This window comes from Asterias amurensis, chromosome 21 (genome assembly GCF_032118995.1).
Source record: "Asterias amurensis chromosome 21, ASM3211899v1".
In the NCBI taxonomy this organism is placed as follows: Eukaryota; Metazoa; Echinodermata; class Asteroidea; order Forcipulatida; family Asteriidae; genus Asterias; species Asterias amurensis.
Genome location: NC_092668.1, coordinates 4,138,087 through 4,163,620, shown reverse-complemented (window position 1 = coordinate 4,163,620; position 25,534 = coordinate 4,138,087). Strand labels below are relative to the sequence as shown.

The following is a 25,534-nucleotide window of genomic DNA, read 5'->3' as shown; positions in this document are numbered from 1 at the left end:
TATTCATGATAATGTGTTTTGTTGAAATCATTTCAATCATTTCAAAGTGTTCATTCAGTTATAATGTGTTTAATTTATGTTGAAGTGTTCATTTATTATTTCTTATGACGTCCAATGGATGTGGACAATAAAGTTTAGAACTGTTTTCACAGTGTGGTTTGAATTGCTTTCCTTTCTTTTTATTAGGTTTTATTATTTTATTATTTTGTTACTTCTGTTATTGATTTAATGATCTTGTTTACATGTGTTACAAATATTCATTACTATGATCAATTCTAATTATGCAAGATTTTTTACCAAGACATTTCACAAAAAAACCTGTTTAAATCAGATCTTTGCGAGAACACATACTTGCTGGGTAGATGATGCTCTTTTGAGAACTTGTTTTGCTTTATATTCTATGTCGCGGAAGGAGATTTTTTCGTAACTCGGGAAACTTCTCACTTCTTATTTTCATTAATAGGTACTGATGCTAGTTCTTAAATAGTTCTTGAATAGTTCTTAAATGCATTTCTCTTTGGTCTGATTCTCACTTCGTTTATTTATTTACTCGTGGTCTCCAGATTCGCCGGAATGTTTCACTCAACCTCAAGGAAACGATTACAGAGGCTTTGTCTCGACTACAATCTCCGGTAAAATCTGCCAGAATTGGGAGAAACAGGAGCCCCACGCCCACCGTCACACCCCCGAACGGTTCCCAAACGACGGACTCGGTGATCACAACTACTGCCGAACTGTGTCGGAGGTCAACGCTGAGAGGCCGTGGTGTTACACCGAGTCGACGACGAGAAGAGAGTACTGCGATGTGGGACTTCCACAAACGAGCTGTACAAGAAATGCAGGTATGAGTGGAAAGAGGGTTCGAATGGCCCACCTGGCCAGAATAGATTATTTGACACTTTGTATAGCATTGTAATACTTGAGTTAGAGTATATTTTGATAATCAATGTTATATAGGAACAAGCTTTCAGTTCTCCAAAAAGCAAACTAGCTTCACAAGAAACGCAGGTGTGATGACTGGAAATCTATTGGTTTGAGTTTCGAATCCCACTTGACTGCAATGAACATCTGATAACTGCTATTGAGGTTGTGTACTAATGCGCAAAGAAACTAAAAGTGAAGTGTATGGAGCAGTGTTGTCAAGACCACATTGACCCGAAAAATGACTTATTTTTTATAATGTTGTTGACGCTTGCTAGTTCAAAGTGACTGTGCCGCTCTTTAGCTAAGAGTTGTTCGAGGATGTTGGCAAAAGAATACTCAGAAACTGGACCATAAAATTATCACAGGTCAGTTTTATTGCATATACATCTACAATTTTATAGGATTAAAACAATCGACAATGGGGCAATGGGAGACAGAAAGGCTTGGGACACCATTGTGATTCGAGGACATAACTTGACTTAAGCAAGCAAGCAAGCAAAACAAACGACCAGTTCCAAGAACCATATTTTGCTTTTACCACCAATTATCTTTCAGAGTGAAGAGAGAGAATATACCCACTGAATTATGATTTTCTTAATTTTAGCCCCTAACTCCCAGCTAGCGGACACGCCATTGGAACGCTTTGCCATGTTTGAGAATGCAGCCATCCCAGGAGCCAACCTCAAGGACTTGGAGGGCATCTCAGTCGAAGAATGCGCTCGCCTCTGTCTCCTTGAAGACACCTTCGAGTGTCGGTCTTTTGATTATTACAGAGCGGACAACCGATGCTGGCTCTCCAGTGAGAACTCTCACACTGCTGCCCCCAAGTTTGACTTCAATAATAACCCCTTTGACTTCTACGAGAGGATTGATATCGGTAGGTGCAGTCTGGTCAAGTTTTACGACATGCATGTAAACATGGATTAATTATAATACGAGACATTTATTTTTGTTTTGTATATTTCCCTTCAATGTATGTAATCTTGATGTTTTTTACCTTGTAAATTCAATTGTAATTTAGCCTTTGGCTACAAATATTTGAATAAGATACCTTGAATTGAATTGAATTGAACATTTATATTGCACATAATGCAGGAACCTCTATGCGTTACACAAAAGACAAACAAATAATGCAATAAAACGCAATTTGTTACAAACAAATAGAATCAAACAAACAAGTCTTTGAAAGCCCATGAACATCAGAGGCGCTTTTACAGTTTTCATGAACACAAAAGAAGAGTGTACATTTCTAAATAACTGACTATACAAAACTAGGAAATATTTTCTTTTCATCGAATCTCTGAAATAACATCTCCACAGGTTCAGTTGCCCAGTTCCAGATCACCCCCAATGCAGCCCTGCCCGGCTACAACGAAGTAGAGTACCAGCAGACTTCCTTGGAGAAATGCGCCGAGCTTTGCCTGACGGCGACTTTTGGATGCGCTTCTTTTGACTTCTCAAGACGTACATCTCAGTGCTGGCTGAGCAAGGCCACCATTTCAACAGCGCCCCTCAGGAGCAACTTTGCGGGCAACCCGTACGACTATTACCAGAGAAAAGGAGAAGGTAGAAGTACAGTCGAATCTCGTTATAACAAGATATAACACATTTGCACCATAAAAACAGACACAAATAAGTATTTCCATAAGTTAAGTTTTAAGAAGAGACTTGAATTTTGTGGTACAAGGACAAGATCTAAAATTAAGTTGGAGAGAGTTTCAGATGGGTGGCGCTGCTGAGGAAAAATACCCGTCACCCCAAGAGTGTCGAGACTTGGATTCAATGAGAAGAAGCATGGACCTGGATCAAAGATTCCTTAAAACGTTGCTATAAGAGGACAGCAAAACGAAAGAAACGAAAGCAGTAATGAGATTTGGGACTTAAAATGAGTTAGGAGAAGCATGGAGGTAGAGGGAGAAGGAAGAGGAAAAGTTTCAAATTAGAGATGCATAAAAGGACCTCCAAGCCAAACAAATTTAAATGAATTTAGGGGAAGTTTGGGGTTGCGTTTTGGAATAATTTGAGAGTTTGTAATGGAACCTCTGATTTCTGTAAAAGTTGCATCCTAAAAGGATTCAAACTGTCTCTCTAGCTATTGGGCAATCTAGGTGGTCAAGTGGTATGACAACTGCTCTACAATGGCAAAGGTCGTGGGTCCGAATCACACCTGTGTAATAAACCTTTGGATTTTTCACAGGACTCGGGCAAAGCACTGAGTTTCAGTGCTTTACATACATGTAAATCGGTGTGAGGGTAAAACCAAAAAGTGATTCTACAATTGAAACATCTATTAAGTTGATAAACTTCAAATGATTGAAAATCAACTTGATCACAAACTTTTTTCTGCAGCTTTGACAGACTGTTACCATGGTAACGGACATAGTTACCGTGGCAGCCACAGTACAACCCATGATGATAAACGTTGCGTTACATGGACCTTTGCGGCTGGTAGGGGTGCTGGGGTGAACGCTGATATGTACCCAAACACAGGTAAGAGAAACTTTAATATGTGTAAAATAACAAACTCAATTGGTTGTTGAAGTTGTGAGAGAATAATGGACGAAAAAACATCCTTGTCACCCAAGTTGTGTGCTTTCAGATGCCTTGAATTCGAGACCTCGGCTGAGGTCTCGAAATCAATTCAAATAATTTAGTGAGAAATTTCTTCTTTCGTAAAAACTATGTCATTTCAGAGAGAGCCGTTTCTCACGATGTTTTAGTGATACTATCATCAGCTCTCCATTGCTCGTTACCAAGTAAGTTTTTATGCTAACAATTATTTTGAGTAAATACCAACAGTGTCCACTGCCTTATTTTCCTTCTCAGGGCTTGGGAATCACAACCAATGTCGTAACCCGGACAACGATCAGAAGCCGTGGTGTTACTACGCCGACGTTGGCGGTAACTTAGAAGGATGGACTTATTGCGGCGTTGAAGCCTGCCAACCTCCACCCACAACAATTACTGAAGTTCCATCCACAGTAGCACCAGGAGGTTTACGTAAGTAACAAATTTTCAAAAACACTTTTTTATCCCAAAGACAAACTAATCTTTTAATCTTTTACTGTGCAATCTTGTAATCTTTTACTATGCACTTAAAAGCTATTTTTGTCGTAGGTGTGTCATTTCTCATAATTTTTCCTTATTTCAGGATTTTCTCAAAAAATTCTTGATACTTAATATTTTCTCCAAAACATATTTCAGTCACCAAAAGGGAGATATAAATGGTCCATATTGTGTCCAAACCTGTAGTTTTGTATTTCTGGCGACACACAGACTCTGTAAACCTCCTGAATTATAACATTTGAGAGGTTTTGGGTCTAGTAGAATAAGGGGAAATCCATCAGGGCTGCGAGCCGTTTTCAGGAATTTTCTAATTTGGCAAATCTCACCACTGTTGAGTCAATCTTTCATAAATAATGAACTAAGATTTCTTCCAAACTTTTTACAGGTGTAGACATATGTCTCATCACTCCATTGAAATCAGTAAAATATATTAAAGTGTAATAATATTTTCCGCCCTAAACTTTATCTCCTTATTTTCTTGCTTTCTATTTTGTCAGAGCTTCTGTCTCAGGGCAAACCAACGTCGCAGAGTTCCGTTCTAATATCTGCTGGTGTGGCAAGAGAGTCTGGCCTTGCAGTAGACGGTAACCTCTCCCCAATGTTTAATGAAAACAGCTGCACACTTACAGGTACAAGACCAACATTTTTATGACCAGATAAAGCTAACCAGGATTTTTCAAAACTGTAGGGCATATTCTGAACCCAAAATTTCCTAGAAGTTTGGCCAAAGGTCTTTAAAGGAACATGTTGCCTTGGATCGGACGAGTTGATCTATAAAAAAAGCGTTTTTAACCGTTTGTTATAAAATGCATATGGTTGGAAAGATGTTTTAAAAGTAGAATACAATGATCCACACAAGTTTGCCTCGAAATTGCGTGGTTTTCCTTTTACTGTGCGAACTAACACGGTCGGCCATTTATGGGAGTCAAATAAATGGCCAACTGTGTTCGTCGACGAGGTCAAAGGAAAACCGTACAATTTCGAGGCATGTTTGTGTGGATCATTGTATTCTACTTTTACAGCATCTTTCTACCTATATACATTTTATAACAAACGCTTTTCAAAGACCAACTCGACCGATCCAAGGCAACGTGTTCCTTTAAAGTTTCTACTTTGTGTTAATCTTGGTTTTACATGCCCTTGTGCATTCTGGAGCATTATAAATGGTTTCATCTTGATGATTTTTGTGAAGTTGGTAATTTTTTGTTGTTTGCATATCGGCTAAAATTTCTTCGTGTATCGGCCCGATATGGTAGCTTGTGCATGAGGAGAATCCCAGATCAGTTTATTTCCAAAACAAAGAGTTGAAATAGCAAGGTAACTTTAACCATCTTGTAATGTTATTGATCTTTCTCATGTTGTTGTTGTTGTTGTTGTTTTGTTTACAGATGATGAGAAACACCCTTGGTGGTACGTTGATCTCGGAAAAGAATACGAAATAGATCACATCAGCATTGTCAACCGTTTTGATTATGGTAGGTTCATAATTGAGGTTTAAACGAAGAAAAAACAAGAAGGGCATATAGCTAGATTTAAAAAAACCAAAAGAGTTATAGTTAGTGGCATTTTGTTTGGTTATTAGCAGAGTCTTCCTCAAGAGTTTTTATTGTTACCAACTTTAAAAACCTATTTTCTTGTTGTCTTAACTCAAACCTCAACTCTCTCTCTCATTTGTTAAATTTTTAGGGAATCGTTTAAAGCGAGCAATCGTCTCCGTCGGCAATGCAATTTACAACACCAACAGTTTCCGGCAGTGTGGTGAAATCAGCGTAAGCATGACCAAAGACGCCGCCCTGACCCCTGAGAGGACAATCAACATCCAGTGCCCGGCCGAAATCACCGGCCAATACGTCTACATTGAGCAGTCCCGCAACGCCGCGTTGGCGTTGACGTTATGCGAGGTTCAAGTTTACGGCTGGGATGTTAAAGCGACTGGTGAGGACAAAAACATAATGTTTAGCCCACACCTCTTCCCTATCCCCCTTTCAATAATAATAATAATTATAATAAAAACCAGTTTTTAGTTAAGTGTCTTGGCTCAGGGACACAAGTGTCACGACCGGGATTTGAGCCCACACTCTTATCCGCACAGCCATGACACCCTTTTACTGTACCATAATACACCATAAAGTCAATAAAACTTGAATCTTTATGTGTTTTGTCATCCCTTTTAGAGCCACCTCCTCCAGCAACCTGTCCAAGTAACAAGTTCACCTGCCTGAGTGGGGAGTAAGTCAGCATTTATTTTCAAAATGTCCAGCTTTGTGTCGGTATCCCCCTTTTTGTTTATTTTATTTTATTTCATGCAAGTCGCCAGACACACAATGCCAGAAGGCCACTTCAAGGCGTGGGCTACAATGATTTTTTTTTCCAGAGTCCGTTGCCACCTACTTCTAGGGCTGAAACAGGGTTACCCCTTTTACAGTCCATACGGATGTAGGCTTGGGTATCATCAATCCGAGGCCTGGCCGGTAGAGCAGAAAGCACTACCTCTCTAATTTTACGTAGCAACCGGGATTCGAACCCACACTCTGCTGATCAAACACCAGAGCTTAAATCCGGTACTCTTAATCGCTCGGACAAGATACACGAGTGGGACTTTGCTGAGTTTAATGGGAAGATCATTTAAATATACAAACAAATAATAATAATAATAATAATAATAATAATAAGACTTGTAATGCGCACATATCCACCCTGCTGGGTGTTCAAGGCGCAGTAAACCAAAACAAAACAAAACAAAAACACAACACAAAGAAAAACAGACACAACAAATTAGTCATTGAAAACCTGTGACATAAGATAAGTTTTGAGAAGAGACTTGAATTTTGCGGTACAAAGACAAGATCGAAGATTAAGTGGTAGAGAGTTCCAGATGCGTGGCGCGGCTACAGAAAAAGACCTGTCACCCCATGAGTGTCGAGACATGGGTTCAATGAGGAGAAGCATGGAACTTGATCGAAGATTCCTTGATGGAGTGTAAACTTGAAGCAGTTCAGAAATATAGTGGGGAGCCTTGCCATTTAGAGCTTTGTGGACAATGAGCATCAGCTTGAAGATGATTCGTTGAGAGATAGGGAGCCAGTGTAGTTGTTGTTGAAGACTGATGTTGAAGAGCCATAAACATCCCAAACATTTTGGGACCATCCACCTCAATCATAAGGAAATAAATTTTCTTTCACCCGACACCAGCTCAAAACTTTCTCTTCGTCTATTTCTAATGTGGAGGATTATAAACCTCGTCTTCTTCTCATTTATAGAGTAAACTGTATCCCATCATCGTGGGTTTGTGATCGTGATAACGACTGTGAAGACGGCAGTGATGAACAAGGATGCAGTAAGTCTTATTCCACTCTTAATTTGACACTTTAATTTAGAATAACCACGGATGTGATTTCTTCGTTTATTTAACTGGAAAGCCAGGTTTTTTTTACCCCCCCCTCCTCAAAAAAATAAAAATAACAAATAAAATAAAAATACAATACAAAAGTTAATAAAATAAATATATATATTACAATTTTGTTTTAAAGCCATTGGACCCTTTCGGTAAAGAAAAAAAATAAAAGTTCACAGATTTACAAATAATTTACAGGGTTTACAGAAGGTAATGGTGATAGACTTCTCTTGAAATATTAGTCCATGAAATGCTTTACTTTTTGAGAAACATTAAAACAATATAAATTCTCGTTAGCGAGAATTGCGGATTTATTGTAAACACATGTCATTACACGGCAAAACGCACGGAAACAAGAGTGGGTTTTCCCGTTATTTTCTCCCGACTCCGATGACCGATTGAGCCTAAATTTTCACAGGTTTGTTGTTTAATATATAAGTTGTGATACACGAAGGGTGGGACTTGGACAATACTGTTTAGCGAAAGTGTATAATGGCTTTAAATATTATATTAAAATTTTTGTATTATAAAGATCAAGTTCATAATACGTGTACCATATAAAGAGCAAGCACCCTAGACTCTAAAAACCAAAGATAAAAGGAAGCAGGCTTCGCACTTGCAAGCAAGCTCACAAGCTTTCACGCTTTGTGCTCTAAGTTAAAATCAATGACGCAACCCCTAAAGTCAACTGTGGTCTGATTGAGTTTTTTCTGCAATTGAATTATTGACAGACAATCCACTTAACGACTTCAACGCAATTGAAGACTCCTCCATCCCGAGTCGAATCACGCCGGATGCAACTTACATGGAAAAGACGCTTGAGGAGTGTGCCCAGTTTTGCGCCACCCAAATGGACTTTGTCTGTCGCTCGTTCGACTACTCCGCAGCGGGGAGAAACTGCTCCCTGTTTGATGAGAACCGCGCAGAGACTGGTGGACTGGAGGTCCTGGTAGGAACCGTTCACTACGAGAGAATCTCACAGACAAGTAAGTATAACTTCCACAAAGGGAGTGACAAGAGAACAGTTTATAACAGGCATGCAGCTCTTCCGCGTTTCCGCGGAATTCCACGCTTTTGTTTTTTAATTTACGTAAAAAAAAAAAACAGAAAAAAAACAGAAAAAAAAACCTTCTTTTTTATTTTTTTTTTTCGTTTTTTAATTTTATTTAATCTCATATATGCCTGGCATTAACAGTGTACAACTACAATCATGTAAAATAAGCCTAGTACATGCTAAAAATGCACATAAGAGCATAATGAACCTCAACAATTTCTAGGCTACCATTGTGGGTATTATGTCCCATGGCGTTGCGGCTGCCTCGCTCCGCACTTGCCTTGTGCCTTTGAAAATTTTCCTTTTTTTTTTTTCAACAGGCAGTTGCATGCCTGTTATAAGAGAACCTTCGAAATTTAAAAACGTGCTTTTCACATGGGGAGTTACATTAGAACAGTTATAAACGAGAACTTTTGAAGTGTTCAAAAGTATGTAGAATGTTTTACATGGTGACTTGCAAGAGAACAGTTTATAAACAGAATCTTTGAAATGTTCAAAAGTTTGTAGAACTTTCACATTAGAAGTGACAAGGGAACCTTTGAAGTGAAGTTTTCAGTTCCTGTGTACTTGTGTCGTCAGAGCTGCCAACATTTGCATCTTGCAATTACGAAGATTTTGTAAAACCATCGGGAATCTATTTAGAACTACATTCAACATAATGGGGGAAAATTGTCCATTTACAGAGAGATTTTCAAATTTGGAAAGATTGGTTTATTTTCAGGGAAGTTTGTTGAGTGTGGTATAATGACTGTGATATCGATTTGTGTTATTGGTTCAGCCCTACACTTATCGCTACATTTTGATTTTTAATTGACACCGAGTTCAGTAACTTTGGACAGTTACCCCATTGTGGGCTGTACTATGCCTGTTTTGGCTGTGCGATGGGGATACTAATTTATTGATTTTTAATTGACAGCTGATTGCACTAATGTAGAAGGGCAGCTGTACCACCCATGCCCCAGTGGGCGCTGTATCCCCGTTCATTGGCTGTGTGATGGTGATAATGATTGTGGTGACTTTTCCGACGAACAAGAATGCACCCCAACTGGACAAGGTAAATAGGAACCTTTTTTTTCTGAACAAGCTTTTTTTCCTTTTGAAGTCTTCACAAATCAGCAAAAACGAGACGTCACTAAAATTTTGATTTTTTTCCCAACGGTTTTTCATTCAACAGAAACAGAAGGGACATTTGACATCCGCATTGTGAACGAAGACGCGCAGGGGACCGGTGAAGTGTACCAGGGACGAGTGGAAGTCCAATACATGGGGATATGGGGAACCGTCTGTGATGATATGTGGGACATACAAGACGCAAACGTTGTCTGCAAACAGATTGGTTTTACTCGGTAAGTTTATAAATCTCGGTTTACACAAAGCAAGAAGTAAATTCCTAGAATTACATTTGTTCCTCCTTCCTTCTGAGTATAATTACCAATTGTGTACCAATAGTGTCCATTGCATTTAAAGCCATTGGACCCTTTCAGTACAGAAAAAAAAAATGTTCACAGATTTAAAAATAATTTACAGGGTTTACAGAAGGTAATTGTGAAAGACTTCTCTTGAAATATTATTCCATGATATGCTTTACTTTTTAAAAAGGAATAAAACAATATCAGTTCTCGGTATCGAAAAATACGGATTTATTTTAAACACATGTCATGACAAGGGCGAAACGTGCGGATACAAGGGTGGGTTTTCCCGTTATTTTCTCCCGACTCCGATGACCGATTGAGCCTATATTTTCACAGGTTTGTTATTTTATATGGAAGTTGTGACACATGAAGTGTGGGCCTTGGACAAAACTGTTTACCAAAAGTGTCCAATGGCTTTAATGAAGCTGAAACCAAATCTAAATTGCGTTTTTGTTTTGTTTTGTTTTGTGGTATCTAGGGGTGCAGTTACAGCGACGGTCGTCGGTGAGTTTGGCGTCGGTGAAGGAAACATCATCATGGATGACGTTGAATGTGAAGGGACGGAAACCTCCTTGGAGGACTGTCCATTCGGTGGATTTGGAATGCACAACTGCGTCCCCAAGGAGGCTGCTGGCGTCGTCTGTATACCAAATACAGGTACGTGGCTCCAAACATGAATATTCATCATGGTCAATGAATATTCATTAGAGTTTATGACAATAGACCCTTCCCATGAAATATGTAAGTTGCACATAGCGCGTGCGCACTAACGTTTTGATTGGCAAAATGAGGGAACATCACGCTGTTTTGTACACGGCTAATGGGTGCGTTGCGCAGACGCGATTGCGCTTCTGCTTAGTGCACAACTCTATGGTGTTTGCCAACCAACAGGGTCTGTACGCATGCGTGAATGTGATTAGCATATTTCATGGGAAGGGTCCATTAACAACACATAGTTGTAGCCCCCCTCCTTTGGAGTGTGCATTAGAAAAGATAATGCATCAATGATTTTGCCGTCTGACCATCAATAGCCCAAACAAGGTTATGATTGGCTCAGAAGTCACAAGTAATTAATATTCATGAGAAGTACTGAATATGCAGGAAAATAATTATTCATATAAGAGACTGCATCTCAGTGTTGGTCTCTGTTCTTAGAGTACATCAATAATAAAAACTAATAAAATGTTCTCAGTTTATGCATAGATATCTTAATTGTTAGACTTCATTGTGTCGTGGCCTAGCGGTTCAGAGCACTGGACCCGAGCTCTGGTGTTTCTGATCAGTGGGTTCGAGTCGTCCCAGTCGTGACACTAAGCAAGACACTTAACATGATGCTTCGTCCATCCATCAGATGGGATGTAAAGCCGCTGGTCCCATGTGTTGTGTAACGCACGTAAGAACCTAGTGCACTTATCGAAAAGAGAAGGGGGTCGCGCCGGTGTTCCTAGTTTGATTGGCTGCATATAATGCGCGATGACAGCACATTGTAAACCATTACATGGTGCAATGTAAAAGGAGTACATGTAGGTCTCATACTTTAAACGTAGTCCCACATACCTTCCAGGAAAGTACTGAATGTTAAAGGGCCTAGAGCTTCACTGAGTGATGAATATTTATGAGCGCTGTATAAGAAGCCACTATTATTAATAGTATTACAGACTCTGAGAGGCCAGCCCCCATTTCCATGAGATTTAAATAATTGAATATATGAATATATTATGCAGGTTGTATTGACACTCAATTTGAATGCGGGAATGGAAACTGTATCCCACTGGAATGGAAATGTGACGGAGCCGATGATTGTGGAGATGACTCCGATGAGCAAGAGTGTCAAGCCAGTAAGATTTTCAAAAACTTCTCCCTAACTTTCCACCACTCTTCAACAACTTTGTTCAATTTGTGTAAATTTTGAAACTGATTGTGCATACTTTAAGACCAACAAGGGAAAAAACATGCTGAACTTCATCTAAAATTTGTTCATTCAATAAGAAAATGGGGATCACATGAGAGTAAACAGATAACAAAGCAACCTCCCCAATATGACATGAACGTCAATTCTGTCTGCATAGTAGTTGGTGGCATTTCTCTGGCCACAGAACACACAAAATGGACACCAACACTCAGGAAGTCTGAAAAACAATTCATTTCATGATTTGTTTCCAATTATCCAAACCATTATTGCTTGAAAAGGAATCCTTTCCCGGCCAAATAGTTTATACTTTCAACAGATGCAGTGCTTCTCATCAATCAAGTTATAATGGTCATTAGTATTTTGGAGCAATACCAATCTAATAACCTCCCTTTATGATTTGTGACACAGATTATGTAGACAAATGTATCCCTTTGTAGTTTAAAAGTTTGACAAGGTTTTTGTTGTGATTTGTACAGATGATCTGCCAGTACGTCTTGTTGGTGGCCCAGATGCCAACTCGGGTCGCGTTGAGGTCATGTATGGTAACAAGTGGGGAACGGTATGTGACGACCGGTTTGATGAGAATGCTGCACGCGTCGTCTGCAAACAACTCGGAATTAGGTAAATCTAGACTTGAATAAATCCTTAGATGACCCCTTAACGTTGATTCTCAGACAACCAAAACTCTCCGATGCTTTGTTGCTGTGACATTAACATCAGGGTTTGCTGAGAACTTTGAAAAGGTGTGTTCCCATTAGTCTTTTTTTTCCACTGCCACGCTAAAAGTTACCGTGACTGGCTTTGGTGTAATATGGACTTATATTCTGCAAAATCTGCACAGCGTTAAATTCACAGCGCGGAGCTGTTTCCATTGCACTTTTTAGAGGTCCTGAGGTTGCTTGAAGGAAGTCTTTCGGCCCGTTAGTTTTATTTTTTTGACTCCGAGGGTTTAGTACAAGAGGCATCGATACAGCGCGCTGCCCATGGTAGGTAGCTAGGCTGGTTTTGAGGCAAACAATCGCCATACTACTATTTCTCAACTCCTTGTCTCTTTAGCATCGTGAACTATTTTTCTAACAACTGTGGTATATATTTTGTTCTCGCAGTGGTGGAGTCCGCGTCTTTACGGAGGCTTTCTACGGAGCAGGCGAGGGGGAGATTTGGCTGGATGACTTGGAGTGCACAGGAGAAGAAGCCCATCTGGGGGAATGCCCTCACCCGAGATACGGCGCTCATGACTGTACTCACAACGAAGACGTTGGCGTTGAATGCGGTTATATGCCCATGCCTGAAGTCACAGTCGGTAAGTGTTTTCCTGTGTTCCAAGAACCCTCGTTGAATGGAACCAGCTACCAGTTTTATAAGAGAAGCATTATCAATAGACTCATTCAAGGCTAGACTAAGATAAAATCCAAATGACCCTTTTCGGAAGGGGAGCTCACCATAATGTTGTCTACTTGCCACACCACACCTGCAAATTATACAATACATCCCTTTAGGAGTTTGTTCGACAGAAACAGAATTGATTTGATGTCATTGAAATACAATAAGGCGTGTATCATTATCATCAGCACAAAGGCTTTAGTTTGTCCAGCTGTTAGACAAAGCCCTCCTCATAAAACTTCCATTCGCCTCTCTCACTCTAGCCACTCTGGTCCATGTAGCCGTGCCCATTTGGCATGATAAACTCAAGCTCTGGTGTTTCTGATCAGCAGAGTGTGGTTTCGAATATAAGAACTTGTTATTATTATTATTCTTATTAACCGAGCTCTGATTTCCCCTCCCGTCTCAACAGCCCCAGGAAGCTGCGGTATAAAGAATGTTGTCAACGGCATCAACACTCGCATCATCGGAGGCTCGGCAGCTAAGCGAGGAAGCTGGCCATGGCAGGCTCAACTCATTCTCAAGAGAAGTGGTCACTACTGTGGAGCTACTCTTATTGATGAACTCACGGTCATCTCCGCTGCACATTGCTTCCAAAGGTATAATCATTTTTTTTTTTCATGCAGTACATTAATCTATATATGTTATTAACTGCACTACGGCAGAGTCAGTTCTTAAATTGATCTCAATGTTTCGTCTAGCTTGCTCTAGTCATCGTCAGGAGACGAATTGTGTTGAGTGAACAAAAATATTCTCAGGCCAAGCAGAGTAACAATTAAAAACATGCTGCAGGAAAAAATATTAATTTCAATTCATTATGTTGAACTTTTTTGCTATAGTTATTCATGCATTTTAAAAAAATTGTTTGCAGGTACGGGAAGGAACGCTTCACAGTCCGCCTCGGAGAACACGATCAATATCGCTCCGAGGGCTCCGAGCAAGATTTCGACATAGAATGTCTGCACATACATCAACGCTACGATTCCACCTCCACCAATAACGACATAGCGGTGCTTAAGCTGAAGGCGAAGAACGGCCGCGGAGTCCAGATGAATAATTACGTCTCGCCGGCTTGTTTAACGGAACGAGGAGATCTACCTGATAACCATAACTGTTGGATATCTGGATGGGGAAATACAGGTACCAAAAGAATCCAAATGAAGATGCACTATTGGTCATTACTCAAAATAATTATTAGCATTAAATCTTACTTGGCAACGACTAATGGGGAGAGGTTGATAGTATAAAACACTGAACACGGCTTCCTCTGAAGTGACATAGTTTTCAAGAAAGAAGTAATTTTCCACGAATTTGATTTCGAGACCTCAAGTTTAGAATTTGAGACAAAGGCACAGGCATGATACTTGGTCCTTTGAAAAAAGTAAGAAAATTTGATTGACTACAATGAGAGAGGTCAATATTTCTCTAAATTGTTTTTTTTTTTTGCTCTCGTCAGGTGACAACTATCCGAAGCTTCTACAAGAAGCACGCGTTCCTCTGCTCCCGCGTTCAACCTGTACCAGCCGTCGAGTCTACGGGTACAAACTGACCAGTCAGATGATGTGTGCCGGCTTCCTCAACGGGGGTATCGACTCTTGCGACGGTGACAGCGGCGGACCGTTGGTATGCGAGTACAATGGGGTGTGGCAGCTTGTTGGGGTCACGTCGTGGGGGTCAGGGTGTGCCCAGCCGAACGCCCCGGGGGTGTACTCGAGGGTCAATCAATTTCTGGACTGGATCAACGACAAGCGACAGACTAACCAATGTCCATGAACAATATCTTCCGGATTTTGCCAAAGGGCAAAGAAAATCGGTTAGCTTTTAAAAACCGATTTTTAAACCGCAACATGACTTTGTGGTTGCAGTATAAAATCCATCGCTGGGTGATGGGATGGTTAACTTTTAATACGTATCTGGCTTTTTTTATATTTTACACATTTTATACAAACTTGTACACGATTGTATTTAATATCAAGCCTTTTCAGCAAATTTTATGACTATTATGCGAAAGTTTTTTTAAAACTTTTAATTGTATGTATCTATGCAATATCTGATTGTGCATTTGAACATAAGTCTTTTTTTTTAACTTGATGTCAAGAATGCCAGCTTTGTTAGTAAATCATGAAGTACAACTCAAACCATTTTTCTTCAGGTCTTTGTATCTTTTATTGTTTTTTTTATCATTATTAATGGAGTGCATTTGTTTTGTTTTCTAACACCACATGACTCATTTACATATATATAAATAACAACACTTAGAAAATTAGCTACATATGTAAAAGAAAGAAACAAACAAACAATAATATTAAAATCCCAGATGGGATTCTGGGTACAAAGTTGATAGGTCAAAGTGCACAGGTCAGAGTTCAGAAAGTCTGTTTGAGAAATCTACTGAGATTTTAAACTGAATAAAATAATAAGAATTGCAATTCGCTGTCTTTGTTTGAGTGAGAATCTTGTTATAAAATAGGGGATAATTTAATTTAAAATGAACGAAAAAAAAACACATTGGTTTTATTAAATTTTGTTTTCTAAAAAAAACTATTTACATTAAATTGGTGAAAATAAACCTGAGTGATCAGCATACAAAATAAACATCAAACGAAAATAATTTTCTGAAGGGTTCACTTATGTCACCCTGTTTTGTTTTTTTAATATACAGTTGAGTTTTGCTCTGTGGATCAAATTCTGACCTTTTACCTCAATCTGGACGAGCTGTATTTTAATAGCTAGCTCAGGAACAATCGTGTATTACAAATGTACTTGTTGATCTATTTTTAGAGCAGTGGCTGATAGCCAACCAAGCTCAATAGCAAACGCCCCAATATAGGTTAAAGGTCAATCTCAATTTAAAAAACTTTAATTGGTTTTCATAATAAAACTTCCATTGAAAATAAAAACGAGAGTTTAAAAAATACATGGGACTTGCATGTTACTCTGTTTAGAAATCTTAAAATTTACATCTACTGCATATTCACTGAAATTAACATAAATACCTGAATTTATACTTAAAAGATTTTTCATGGTCCATATACTATTTTGTATATATCTAAATTACTACAGAATCACTATGTGATCTACTGCTAGTCAAGGAAGATACTCCCACTTATGCATATTCATGTTGCAGAGTTTTGTTTTGCTAGATTTGCCATCATTACACAAATTTGCATACATGTAATTTGCATTTATTTTACTAGTACATTGACTCATCTTAAAAAAAGTTATTCATGAGATACGATTGACAAATGGAAGCTCCAACCACAACATAGCTACAGCCAATGGAATCGAAGAACATATTCTAAAAAATACAATACAATTTTAACTAAACAAGTGAAGCTGGTTGAACCAAGCCTTCAGTCAAACCCTGCCAAAGCTGCAAAAATACCTGCTTAAAGGATTTGGGTACTTTTTGTGGGACAAAGGCCACAGATTTACATTAAACTCACATAGTTTGAAAATAAAGATGGTAGAAAGCTTCCCTTAAAATATTACTTGCTGAGGTGCTGTAGTTTTTGAGAAATGAGTAAAACAATTGTCGCACTGCGACGGAAATTATTTTAAGACTTGTTTTACTCATTTCTCAAAAACTACAGCACCTCAGCAAGCAATATTTTACGGAAAGCTTTCTACCATCATTATCTTCAAACCGTGTGAGTTTAATGTAAATCTTTGAACATTGTGTTTTTTGTCCTACAAAAAGTACCCAGACCCAAAGACAATGGACACCTTTGGTAATTGCTCAAAATATATGTTAGCATAAAAAGTTACTTGGTAATGAGCAACGGAGAGCTGTTGGTGGTCTGACAAATTGTGAGAGATGACTCCCTCTGAAGTCAAGTAGTGTTTAAGAAAAGTAATTTCTCATTAAAATATTTGAATCTGAAAAAAACTTCAGGCCTGAAGCTTTTCCTCTGCAAGCAAAATATTTGTGCAATTAGGGTGTTTTTTATTTCTTTCATTATTTTCTTGCGACTTCGATGACTGACCAAATGAGCCCAAATTTTCACAGGTTTGTTATTTTATGCATATGTTGCGATACATCAGAGAAATTACTGGTATTTGACAATTACCAATAGTGTCCAGCCTTTGATTTCACAAAGAGTTAGGACTTGTCTTATCTTGAGTTACATGTAGGTGTGTAACTCTTCCTAACTTAGGATTAATCTTAAGGTCTGCATGCTACAGTGCAGGGTTGGGACTCGTCCTAAGTCCTAAGATTAGTCTTAAGTTAGGAAGAGTTTTGTGGAATCGACGACAGTGCCTCTAACAAAGTTTGGTCCTTCGCACAAAATTTAAGAAAACCAGTCACAAATGTTATGTGTTACATAATCATTGTGACTGGTAAGCCATTTCTGCGACGCTGGTATTTCCACGCTCAGTAGTTTGATGAAATTAACCAGACGAACATCTCCATTTATGACAAATACTCCAAGATCATTGCACGGTGAATACAGTTCTCAACATTAACAAGAATAAAAAAGGTTCTGTCTTTAACACACTTTACGACACTGCAGAAGAAAAGGTAACATTTAATGGTAATTTTTTTTTTCTTTTCATATCTGTCTTTTTTTTATTTATTTTTTTATTTAGTTTGAATTTTTTTTGAATGTCTCTTTTTTTTTCTTGCTGTTGCCGTTCTTTATGAACTTTTTAAATAATTTTTGTGGGAAATACAAAACGTAAATCACATTTGATATATATATATAATTTCTCATTTTTTTTCTTATTTTTTTTGGTTTTTTATTTTATTTTTTATTTGTATTGTTATTTTTTTTTAGGAGGGGGGAGCGTTGATGGGTTAGGGTTATGTGAAAGCTTGTGATAATTGGTTGTAATTGTATGAAATTCTAACCAACCAATATGACATCAAAGTCTGCATTGCCATGGCGACAACATAACAGATACACCACTTTGATTAAAAATCTTATTTTTCTCCATTTTTAACATAAAAGATTTGACTCCCATAAATGGCCGACCGTGTTAGTCGATGAAGTAAAAGGAAAACCGTGCAATTTCGAAGCATGTTTGTGTGGATCATTGTGTTTTACTTTTACAACATCTTTCTACCCATAAGCATTTTATAACAAACGGTTACAAACGCTTTTTTTCACAAAGACCAACTCGACCGACCAAGGCAACGTATTCCTTCAGAGACTTGTTTTGTTATAAATCCCATTTTCATAACAAAATCTACCAGGCCTTGAATTTCGCTCTTGATGGGGAAGTGGGGAAGTTAAAATGTTTGAAGTTTCATGTTGGGAAAAAAAAACAAATCAAAGAAATCTTACTAAGCAAGGATTGCGGTATACACCATGTGAAAATCTCTTTTAAAGGCAGTGGACACTATTGGTAATTACTAAAAATATCATAAAACCTTACTTGGTAACGAGTAATGGGGAGCTGTTGGTAGTATAAAACATTGTGAGAAACGGCTCCCCCTGAAGTAACGTAGTTTTGGAGAAAGAAGTAAATTTCCACGAATGTGATTTCGAGACCTCAGATTTAGAATTTGAGGTCTCGAAATCAAGCATCTGAAAGCACACAACTTCGCGTGACAAGGGTAGTTTTCATTTCATTATTATCTCGCAACTTCGACAACCGTTTGAGCTCAAATTTTCACAGGTTTGTTATTTTGTTCACATATTGAGATACACCAAGTGAGAAGACTGGTCTTTGACAAATACCATTAGTGTCCAGTGTCTTTAAGTATTGATGGTGACTGAAAAGAACTGAAACGAACCTGCAGTGTAGAGTCATCAACCACCAGTTCTTTTCACAACCAACCAACACTACTCAAAATGGATTTCACCTGAAGTTCCTGCAAACCTCTCTTAGTTTTATACTTTCATCATGTAAATTTCAAATCCTACAAAGATGTCTTGTTTTTGTTCCAGTTTAAAGGGAAGGTACACGTTTGGTAATTACTCAAAACAAATATTAAACTTGACTTGGTAACAAGCAACGGAGAGCTGTTGATAATATAAAACATTGTAGGAAACGACCCCCTCTAATGAGGTTATTTTATCACTAAAGTAATAAAAGACTTCTAGCCAGAAGTCTTCTATTCCTATCTGAAAGCACACAAATTCACCCAACAAGTGCGTTTTTTCTTTCATCATTTTCTTGCAACTTTGATGACCGATTGAGCTTATTTTATGCTTATGATGGGATACACCAAGTGAGAAGACTGGTCTTTGACAATTACCGGACGTGTACAGTGCCTTTAATGAACAGGAACCGAGTATAAAATATGATAGGGCACACACGTCAGATATTTATATTATACACAGATGACAACCAGGGCCCAATTTCATAGAGCTGCTTTAAGCACAAAATTTTGCTTAAGCAAAAAAATCCTTGCTTAGTAAAATCAGATTACCGGCCAAGACTCCACTCAATTGTTATGCTAAGTAAACAACAGCTAAATACCAGTCACAAGCAATGTATATGGCATGAAATTTTTGCCAGTAACGTGTGAAAAATAAGCGAGCAATTTTCGTGCTTAAGCAAATTTTTTGCTTAAGCAGCACTATGAAATTGGCCCCAGTCATCTACAAATCTAATAAGTTTGCCTATATTAAGTCTACTCACACACGTTGCACTTGAAAACTGTTTTTTTTTTTACTTTTATAATTTTGTGTTTTTTTTTGTTTAAACATTAACGTCAACGTTTCCCTGATTTCGATAAGCAATTTATGGATTTTGTGAAAGTGTGAAAGGTTCACGACTTGGGATTTGAACTGACCAAATCTAACACTTTGAACAGCTTGACTGTAAAACCCACTAAAGAACATCACACACTGAAGCTAACTCATCCAGATCTATGTCAAAACAAAAATTCTGTAATTATGACTGAAACTTAAAAAACAAAAAAAGCTATATTTTATAATAACTCTACATTACACAAATACAATTTATGTTCTGCACACACTGGTATTGTACATGATTTAAGGTAAGTACATCATTATACAGTCTCCATAAAATGACAGCGAAGAGTGAGCAAAAAACGGAAACAACAATCGCAACTCAACATCTTCTAGCTATATGGCATGACAAAATTTGAAGAGGGAAATATGTTTTAACGAGATGATAGAAAGCTTGCACGATTTCTCTCGAACAATTCAAATATCACTGGAATGACTGAAACTAGGTCCTTTTTATATGTTTAAAGTTTATCGTTTTTAAAAATTCAACATTTGTCCATTAAATTCATCTTTTAGTGTATTTTTTCCCAAAATATCCATCATTTTATTTCCGACTCGTTTTGTTGTCATTATAACTATTAAATTTACGTGGAAAGCATTACCTTGGTTATCAGTGGCTACTAGACGAGTGCTCAAATACATTTCCCGGTGACAGAGTACTAGCGAGTCGCGTCCATAGTTCTCGCTTTAAGGGGCTAAGCCGCCGCAACGACTGCAAGAAGTCGTTGAACTGTGCCATGCCGCCGGGAGCCATCACGAACGCCTTCTGCGCGCTCTGTACGACATTGATGAAATCGTCGTACTCCGGCTGGGTCACGTGGTACATCCGCTGATGGATGCACTGGATGTACATCTGAACGCATTTCTGCACTATGGGACTGAGTACCAACGAGCGTAGGTTAGCCTGGATCGGGGTGTGATTGTTGGAGGCTAGGTAGTGAGCGGATTCCCAAGCTATGGTGTGAAGGACGAACGGACTGACCACCACGTTGAGGACGCAAGCGCAGAACTGCTGTAGATAGCTGGAACCTGAATCACACACAAAGTCAACAATCATTCCAATCATTAAAATCAATTCATTTAAAGCAAAGAGAGGTAAACAAACAAATCTATGAAAAACAAGTTCAAGTATTTTAAAATTGATTTGTCAATCAATTCATAAAAAAACAACGAGAGGAAAACAAACACATCTATGAATACAAAAAAACAGATCAAATAGCTCAATTCATTTGTTTCAAAATCATTTCATCAAAAGCAAAATGAGTTCAACAAACATATCTACAAAAAAACAAAACTTATCTTTTAAGTATCAAAAATATTTGTTACGATACTAGCAGATGATTGTTGTTAAGGCCGAAATGAATATTCAGATATAGAAATGATTTAAAACCAAAATTTAACAACTATTAAATCGTTGGGGTACCCACCAATAAAAAATAGGATTCCAATTGCCTCTAGCTACATGTACCTGACAATCTTGGTAGTCTAGTTAGTGGACATAATTTTATGCTCTAGATTGGAAAAAGTCATGGGTTCGAATCCCACCTCTGTGATTGTTTTCACAGAGCTTGGGAAAGTACTGAGTATACACACATCGGTGTATAAAGGGTAAAAAACAAAATAATATTTTTGGTTTACTTACCGAGCCTTTTGGAAATTTCCAACAACCATTTGATGTCTTCCCCGTACGGCGGATTCGGTGAGAATCTAGACTGCGTCCTCTCATCGTGCACCCTCCTCGCTAATGTATCAATAGCAAGCATTCCTACCCTGTACGCTGCATCTAAGTAGAACAGTCCTGTATGTGGATGTGGGCCCATGGGGCCAACCACTTGCTGTAGAGGGGGGTTCTGTTGCGGAGGGGTTGGTTGAGATGACGGTGGTTGTCTGGGATGCATGGAGGGGAGTGGGTATACTCCGTGGGGTCCACGGATGGGTACACCTTGCTGACCACCCGGGGGTGCCTGGGGTGGGAATTGATTTGGGATAGGAAGGGGGACCCCCTGGGGTGGGGGATTCGCTGACGAGTAGGGACACGTTGAGTAATAGGGGGGACACTGATGGACAGCGTTCCAATGGATGTTATGGGAGTTCGGCGGTAACTGCCGATGGCCTGCTTGGGGATGCCGGCCCTGGAGTCCATTGTTTCCACGAGGGGGAGCAGGGTATACTGGGAACGAGGCTTGAACACCTCTAGGGAGATACGACGGATCGACTTGAACATATTCCGGACAGCCGGGGTGGTACACTAACGGCACGGCCTGCGGAACTCTCGCCACTCCGTATGGTAACAACATAGGGCTCACCATCGCTGCGTTTGGAGCGACCGTTACGGCGACGGAGTACGGAACGATCTGACTGCTCTCGGTGGTTGGGGAGCCATTCCGTCCTGCTGGCGGATGCGCGTCGGCGCCCTCGCTTGGCCGAGTCCTACGAGTGTTATTCGCTGCCCCCCACATGTTGTCGTGAAGCCACTCCCACTGCCGGGCAACATTGAAAAGGACATCTGGGTAGACATCACCGCCTTTGGCCGCACTTTCAACGGCTAGACAAGCGTTGGCTAACATGTGGTAGTCTTGCTCCTTACACTGCAAGAAATTTTAAAAAACAATCAATTATCACCAATTTCCCTTTCAGAGTAAATATAACCACTTAACAATCCTATAGTAAAATTATGAAATTCCCTGTAACAATCAATCTAACGAACATAATCTTTTTAACTAATTCTACGATAAATACCAATGCTAGTGCTAACAAAATATTTTTTTTTTAAATGTGACAGAGTAAAACATTACAAAATAAAGTAAGACTAAGAAGCAAAATAGTCATTCACTTTTCAGAATGAAATTTAGTATGAATATAAATACTTCAGAACAACATTAAAACACAAAACAGGAGTCATTGCAATAAACAGAAGAAGTACAGTAACAACAGGTTACAAGAAATATACAAACACAAGGGGCAATATTTAGTAAAAGGCAAACAGGTCAATATACATGTACATGTATGTAAAAGGCAAACAGGTCAATATAAGTAAAAGACAAGAGGGACAAAAACAAACAGCAAAAGGGTCAATATAAAGGCAAATGGGTCAATATACAGGCAAATGGGTCAATATAAAGGCAAATGGGTCAATATAAAGGCAAATGGGTCAATATAAAGGCAAATGGGTCAATATAAAGCCAAATGGGTCAATATAAAGGCAAATGGGTCAATATAAAGGCAAATGGGTCAATATAAAGGCAAATGGGTCAATATAAGTAATAAGCAAAGGGGGTAAACAAACAAGTAAAATGCAAATAGTCAATATAAGTAAAATGCAAAGGGGTCAACAATAGTAAAAGGCAAAAGGGTCAACATAAGTAAAATGCAAAAGGGTCAGTTAGTAACAGGCAAATGCAAATGGGTCAATATGAGTAAAAGGCAAAATGGTCAATATAAGTAAAATGCAAAGGGTCAATATAATTAGGCAAAGGGTCAATATAAAAGTAGGCAAAGGGGTCAATATAAGTAAAAGGCAAAAGGGTCAACATAAGTAAAAGGCAAAAGGGTCAATACGGTAGGCAAAAGGGTCAATATAAATAACAGACAAAGGGGTCAATATAAGAAATAGGCAAAAGCGGCAATAGAAGTTCATGTTTATGGTAAAAGGGTCAATAATAAGCTAAAGGCAAAAGGGAAGTTCTAATCGAGGTAACAATATATGAGAATTGGCGAAGTTTTGGGCGAATTAAGGAATACAAGAACACAGTCAACTTTACCTGAGTCAGTGCCCTGTTGACCTCTGTGGGGTTCAACGCATGAGCGTGTCTCAAGCAGGACAGAGCTAACTCGGCAGCCGCTCCAACCATGTTAGGATCTAACCCCCGGGATGCTTTATCAGCCAATGAGGCGGCCTCGGTTGGGGTCAGGTGACCCTCCCAGGTGTCTACCAACATGCCGATGGCTGCACTGCCGATCTCCATCGCTTGACCTGAAACGAATGATCAGAAACTCAACAACTTCAAAAAACACCATGACACTCCTTTAAAAATTACATTTGATTCAAAACCATTTTTATTTAAAGGTTCTAAAAGCATTTCTGTATACTCCCCAGGGAGCTGAGATGGTTTAAGGAATGATTTAAGGCTCAGTGTCTCCCAATTCAACCCTTTTTTGTGTGTGCTTCCTGACTCTTTTTGTCCAGTAAAGTATCTCCACTTCACTGCTTATATTACAACTATTAGTTCATGTTTGTTGAGTTGTCATTTAGCCTTTGAGAAAGACTCTGCTAAGGTCGAAACGACAGGCCATGTACGTCAGGCCATTAAAAATGTTTGGGTATATTTTAAGACTTAAATTATTATTTTTTTTACCTGTGATCCACGAGACATGCGATGAATAGGTCCTCGATAGCCAGTTGGGCGTCACAGCGTTATGCAACCACAACGCATACAATCCAATCTCAAATGCGCATAGATGCAGTCCACGGTGGGGACCGGTATGGTTGGTATTGGCGGCGGGTTGGGTAAATAACGACGTGCTGCTAGATCCGCCGGCTTTGGTGAGGACGGTTCGCGCGAGCTCGAAGAAGAAATGTGCCGAAGCTTCACTGGGCTGGTTGGGAATAGAGGGCGAGATGTCGCTCCGACCGCCTTTCTTACCTCCCTTCCTGTAATAAAAAAATTTTTAAAAAGAGTTTTGAAGACGGCTCACAAAATAAGCTTCAGAAGCGTAAATGTATCGATGCATATCGTGGCCGAGCCGTTCAGTGTATCAGACTCAACTTCTGGATACTTAGGGCCATGTCACACGAGGCAATTTACAGGCAACCAGTTCCAGGCAATCTCCTAGAGGCACAGTCATACAGGACCCCATAAACGAGAACAAAAACGACAACGATAAAAATGCACGCCCTCGATTGGGTGAATAAGCGTGGGCGTATTCTGGGTTGAGCAATTCAACCAATCAAGGGCGTGCATTTTTATCAGTCTCGTTCTCGTTATCGGGGCCTGTGTGACCAGCCGTCGATTTCACAAAGAGTTAGGACTCGTCTCATCTCGAGTTAGAACGAGTAACTCTTCCTAACTTAGGATTAATCTTAAAGTCTGCATTCTACAGTAAAGGGTTTGGACTCGTCCTAAGTCCTAAGATTAGTCTTAAGTTAGGAAGAGTTTTTGTGAAATCGACGGCTGGCCTTAAGTCTTCAGGGTGTGGGTTCAGATCCCGGTCATGAAGTACCTGTGCCATTGAGCAAGACACTTAACTTGAATCGTTCTCTTGACCACGGCAATTGCTGTTCTCTTGACCACGGCAATTGCTGTGGGTGCTGCGAGTTAATTTGAAGCCCCCAACTTAATTCCTACAGTCTGTGTTCTTGGAGGGGAATGGTGGGCTTGAGAAGGGGAGAGGAGATTGGACAGGAGAAGGGGGAGGGGGCAAGGGTCTTTTCTTACCTGACTCCTTTAGAGTTAGGTGTTGAACTTCTGGAATCAGCTCCTTGAGTATCAGAAGTTGAAGAAGGACCCGGGGGTAACCAAGGCGATGCTGGCACCGGACTAAATAGGAAAACAGACGTCGGTCACAAATGTTCTCAATTTGTCAAAAAATAATTCATTTCCTTTGGACAATTTGTAGGGTTTCCACTATCTACAATCGTCTGCCCAACAAAGTAATTAAATACAGTTGAACAATTGAAATGTTTCG

General features: G+C 39.2%; 2 protein-coding genes across 4 annotated transcripts in view; one reads left to right on the top strand and one right to left on the bottom strand.

Moving 5' to 3' along the window:
* LOC139953323 (apolipoprotein(a)-like) overlaps positions 1-16,609 on the top strand; it is a 28,709-nt gene extending 12,100 nt beyond the window's left edge. The window contains exons 9-28 of one of the 3 annotated variants that reach the window (XM_071952819.1): positions 564-842; positions 1,529-1,801; positions 2,245-2,490; positions 3,274-3,414; positions 3,751-3,924; positions 4,488-4,619; positions 5,379-5,465; positions 5,677-5,925; positions 6,165-6,219; positions 7,251-7,327; positions 8,116-8,370; positions 9,355-9,492; positions 9,613-9,784; positions 10,329-10,507; positions 11,575-11,688; positions 12,239-12,383; positions 12,869-13,065; positions 13,558-13,744; positions 14,017-14,285; positions 14,602-16,609. In XM_071952819.1, the coding sequence (XP_071808920.1) occupies positions 564-842; positions 1,529-1,801; positions 2,245-2,490; positions 3,274-3,414; positions 3,751-3,924; positions 4,488-4,619; positions 5,379-5,465; positions 5,677-5,925; positions 6,165-6,219; positions 7,251-7,327; positions 8,116-8,370; positions 9,355-9,492; positions 9,613-9,784; positions 10,329-10,507; positions 11,575-11,688; positions 12,239-12,383; positions 12,869-13,065; positions 13,558-13,744; positions 14,017-14,285; positions 14,602-14,918 (3,686 nt within the window). In that variant the 3' untranslated portion in view covers positions 14,919-16,609. The remainder of the gene's footprint in view (positions 1-563; positions 843-1,528; positions 1,802-2,244; positions 2,491-3,273; positions 3,415-3,750; positions 3,925-4,487; positions 4,620-5,378; positions 5,466-5,676; positions 5,926-6,164; positions 6,220-7,250; positions 7,328-8,115; positions 8,371-9,354; positions 9,493-9,612; positions 9,785-10,328; positions 10,508-11,574; positions 11,689-12,238; positions 12,384-12,868; positions 13,066-13,557; positions 13,745-14,016; positions 14,286-14,601) is intronic. The other 2 variants (XM_071952820.1, XM_071952821.1) reach the window with 2 other exon arrangements.
* A 129-nt stretch (positions 16,610-16,738) lies between these two features.
* LOC139953322 (zinc finger SWIM domain-containing protein 8-like) overlaps positions 16,739-25,534 on the bottom strand; it is a 33,959-nt gene continuing 25,163 nt past the window's right edge. Inside the window, exons 15-19 of the mRNA XM_071952817.1 lie at positions 25,285-25,386; positions 24,205-24,500; positions 23,611-23,822; positions 21,492-22,437; positions 16,739-20,878 (exon numbers count right to left, since the gene is read on the bottom strand). Coding sequence (XP_071808918.1) covers positions 20,460-20,878; positions 21,492-22,437; positions 23,611-23,822; positions 24,205-24,500; positions 25,285-25,386 — 1,975 coding nt within the window. The 3' untranslated portion in view covers positions 16,739-20,459. The remainder of the gene's footprint in view (positions 20,879-21,491; positions 22,438-23,610; positions 23,823-24,204; positions 24,501-25,284; positions 25,387-25,534) is intronic.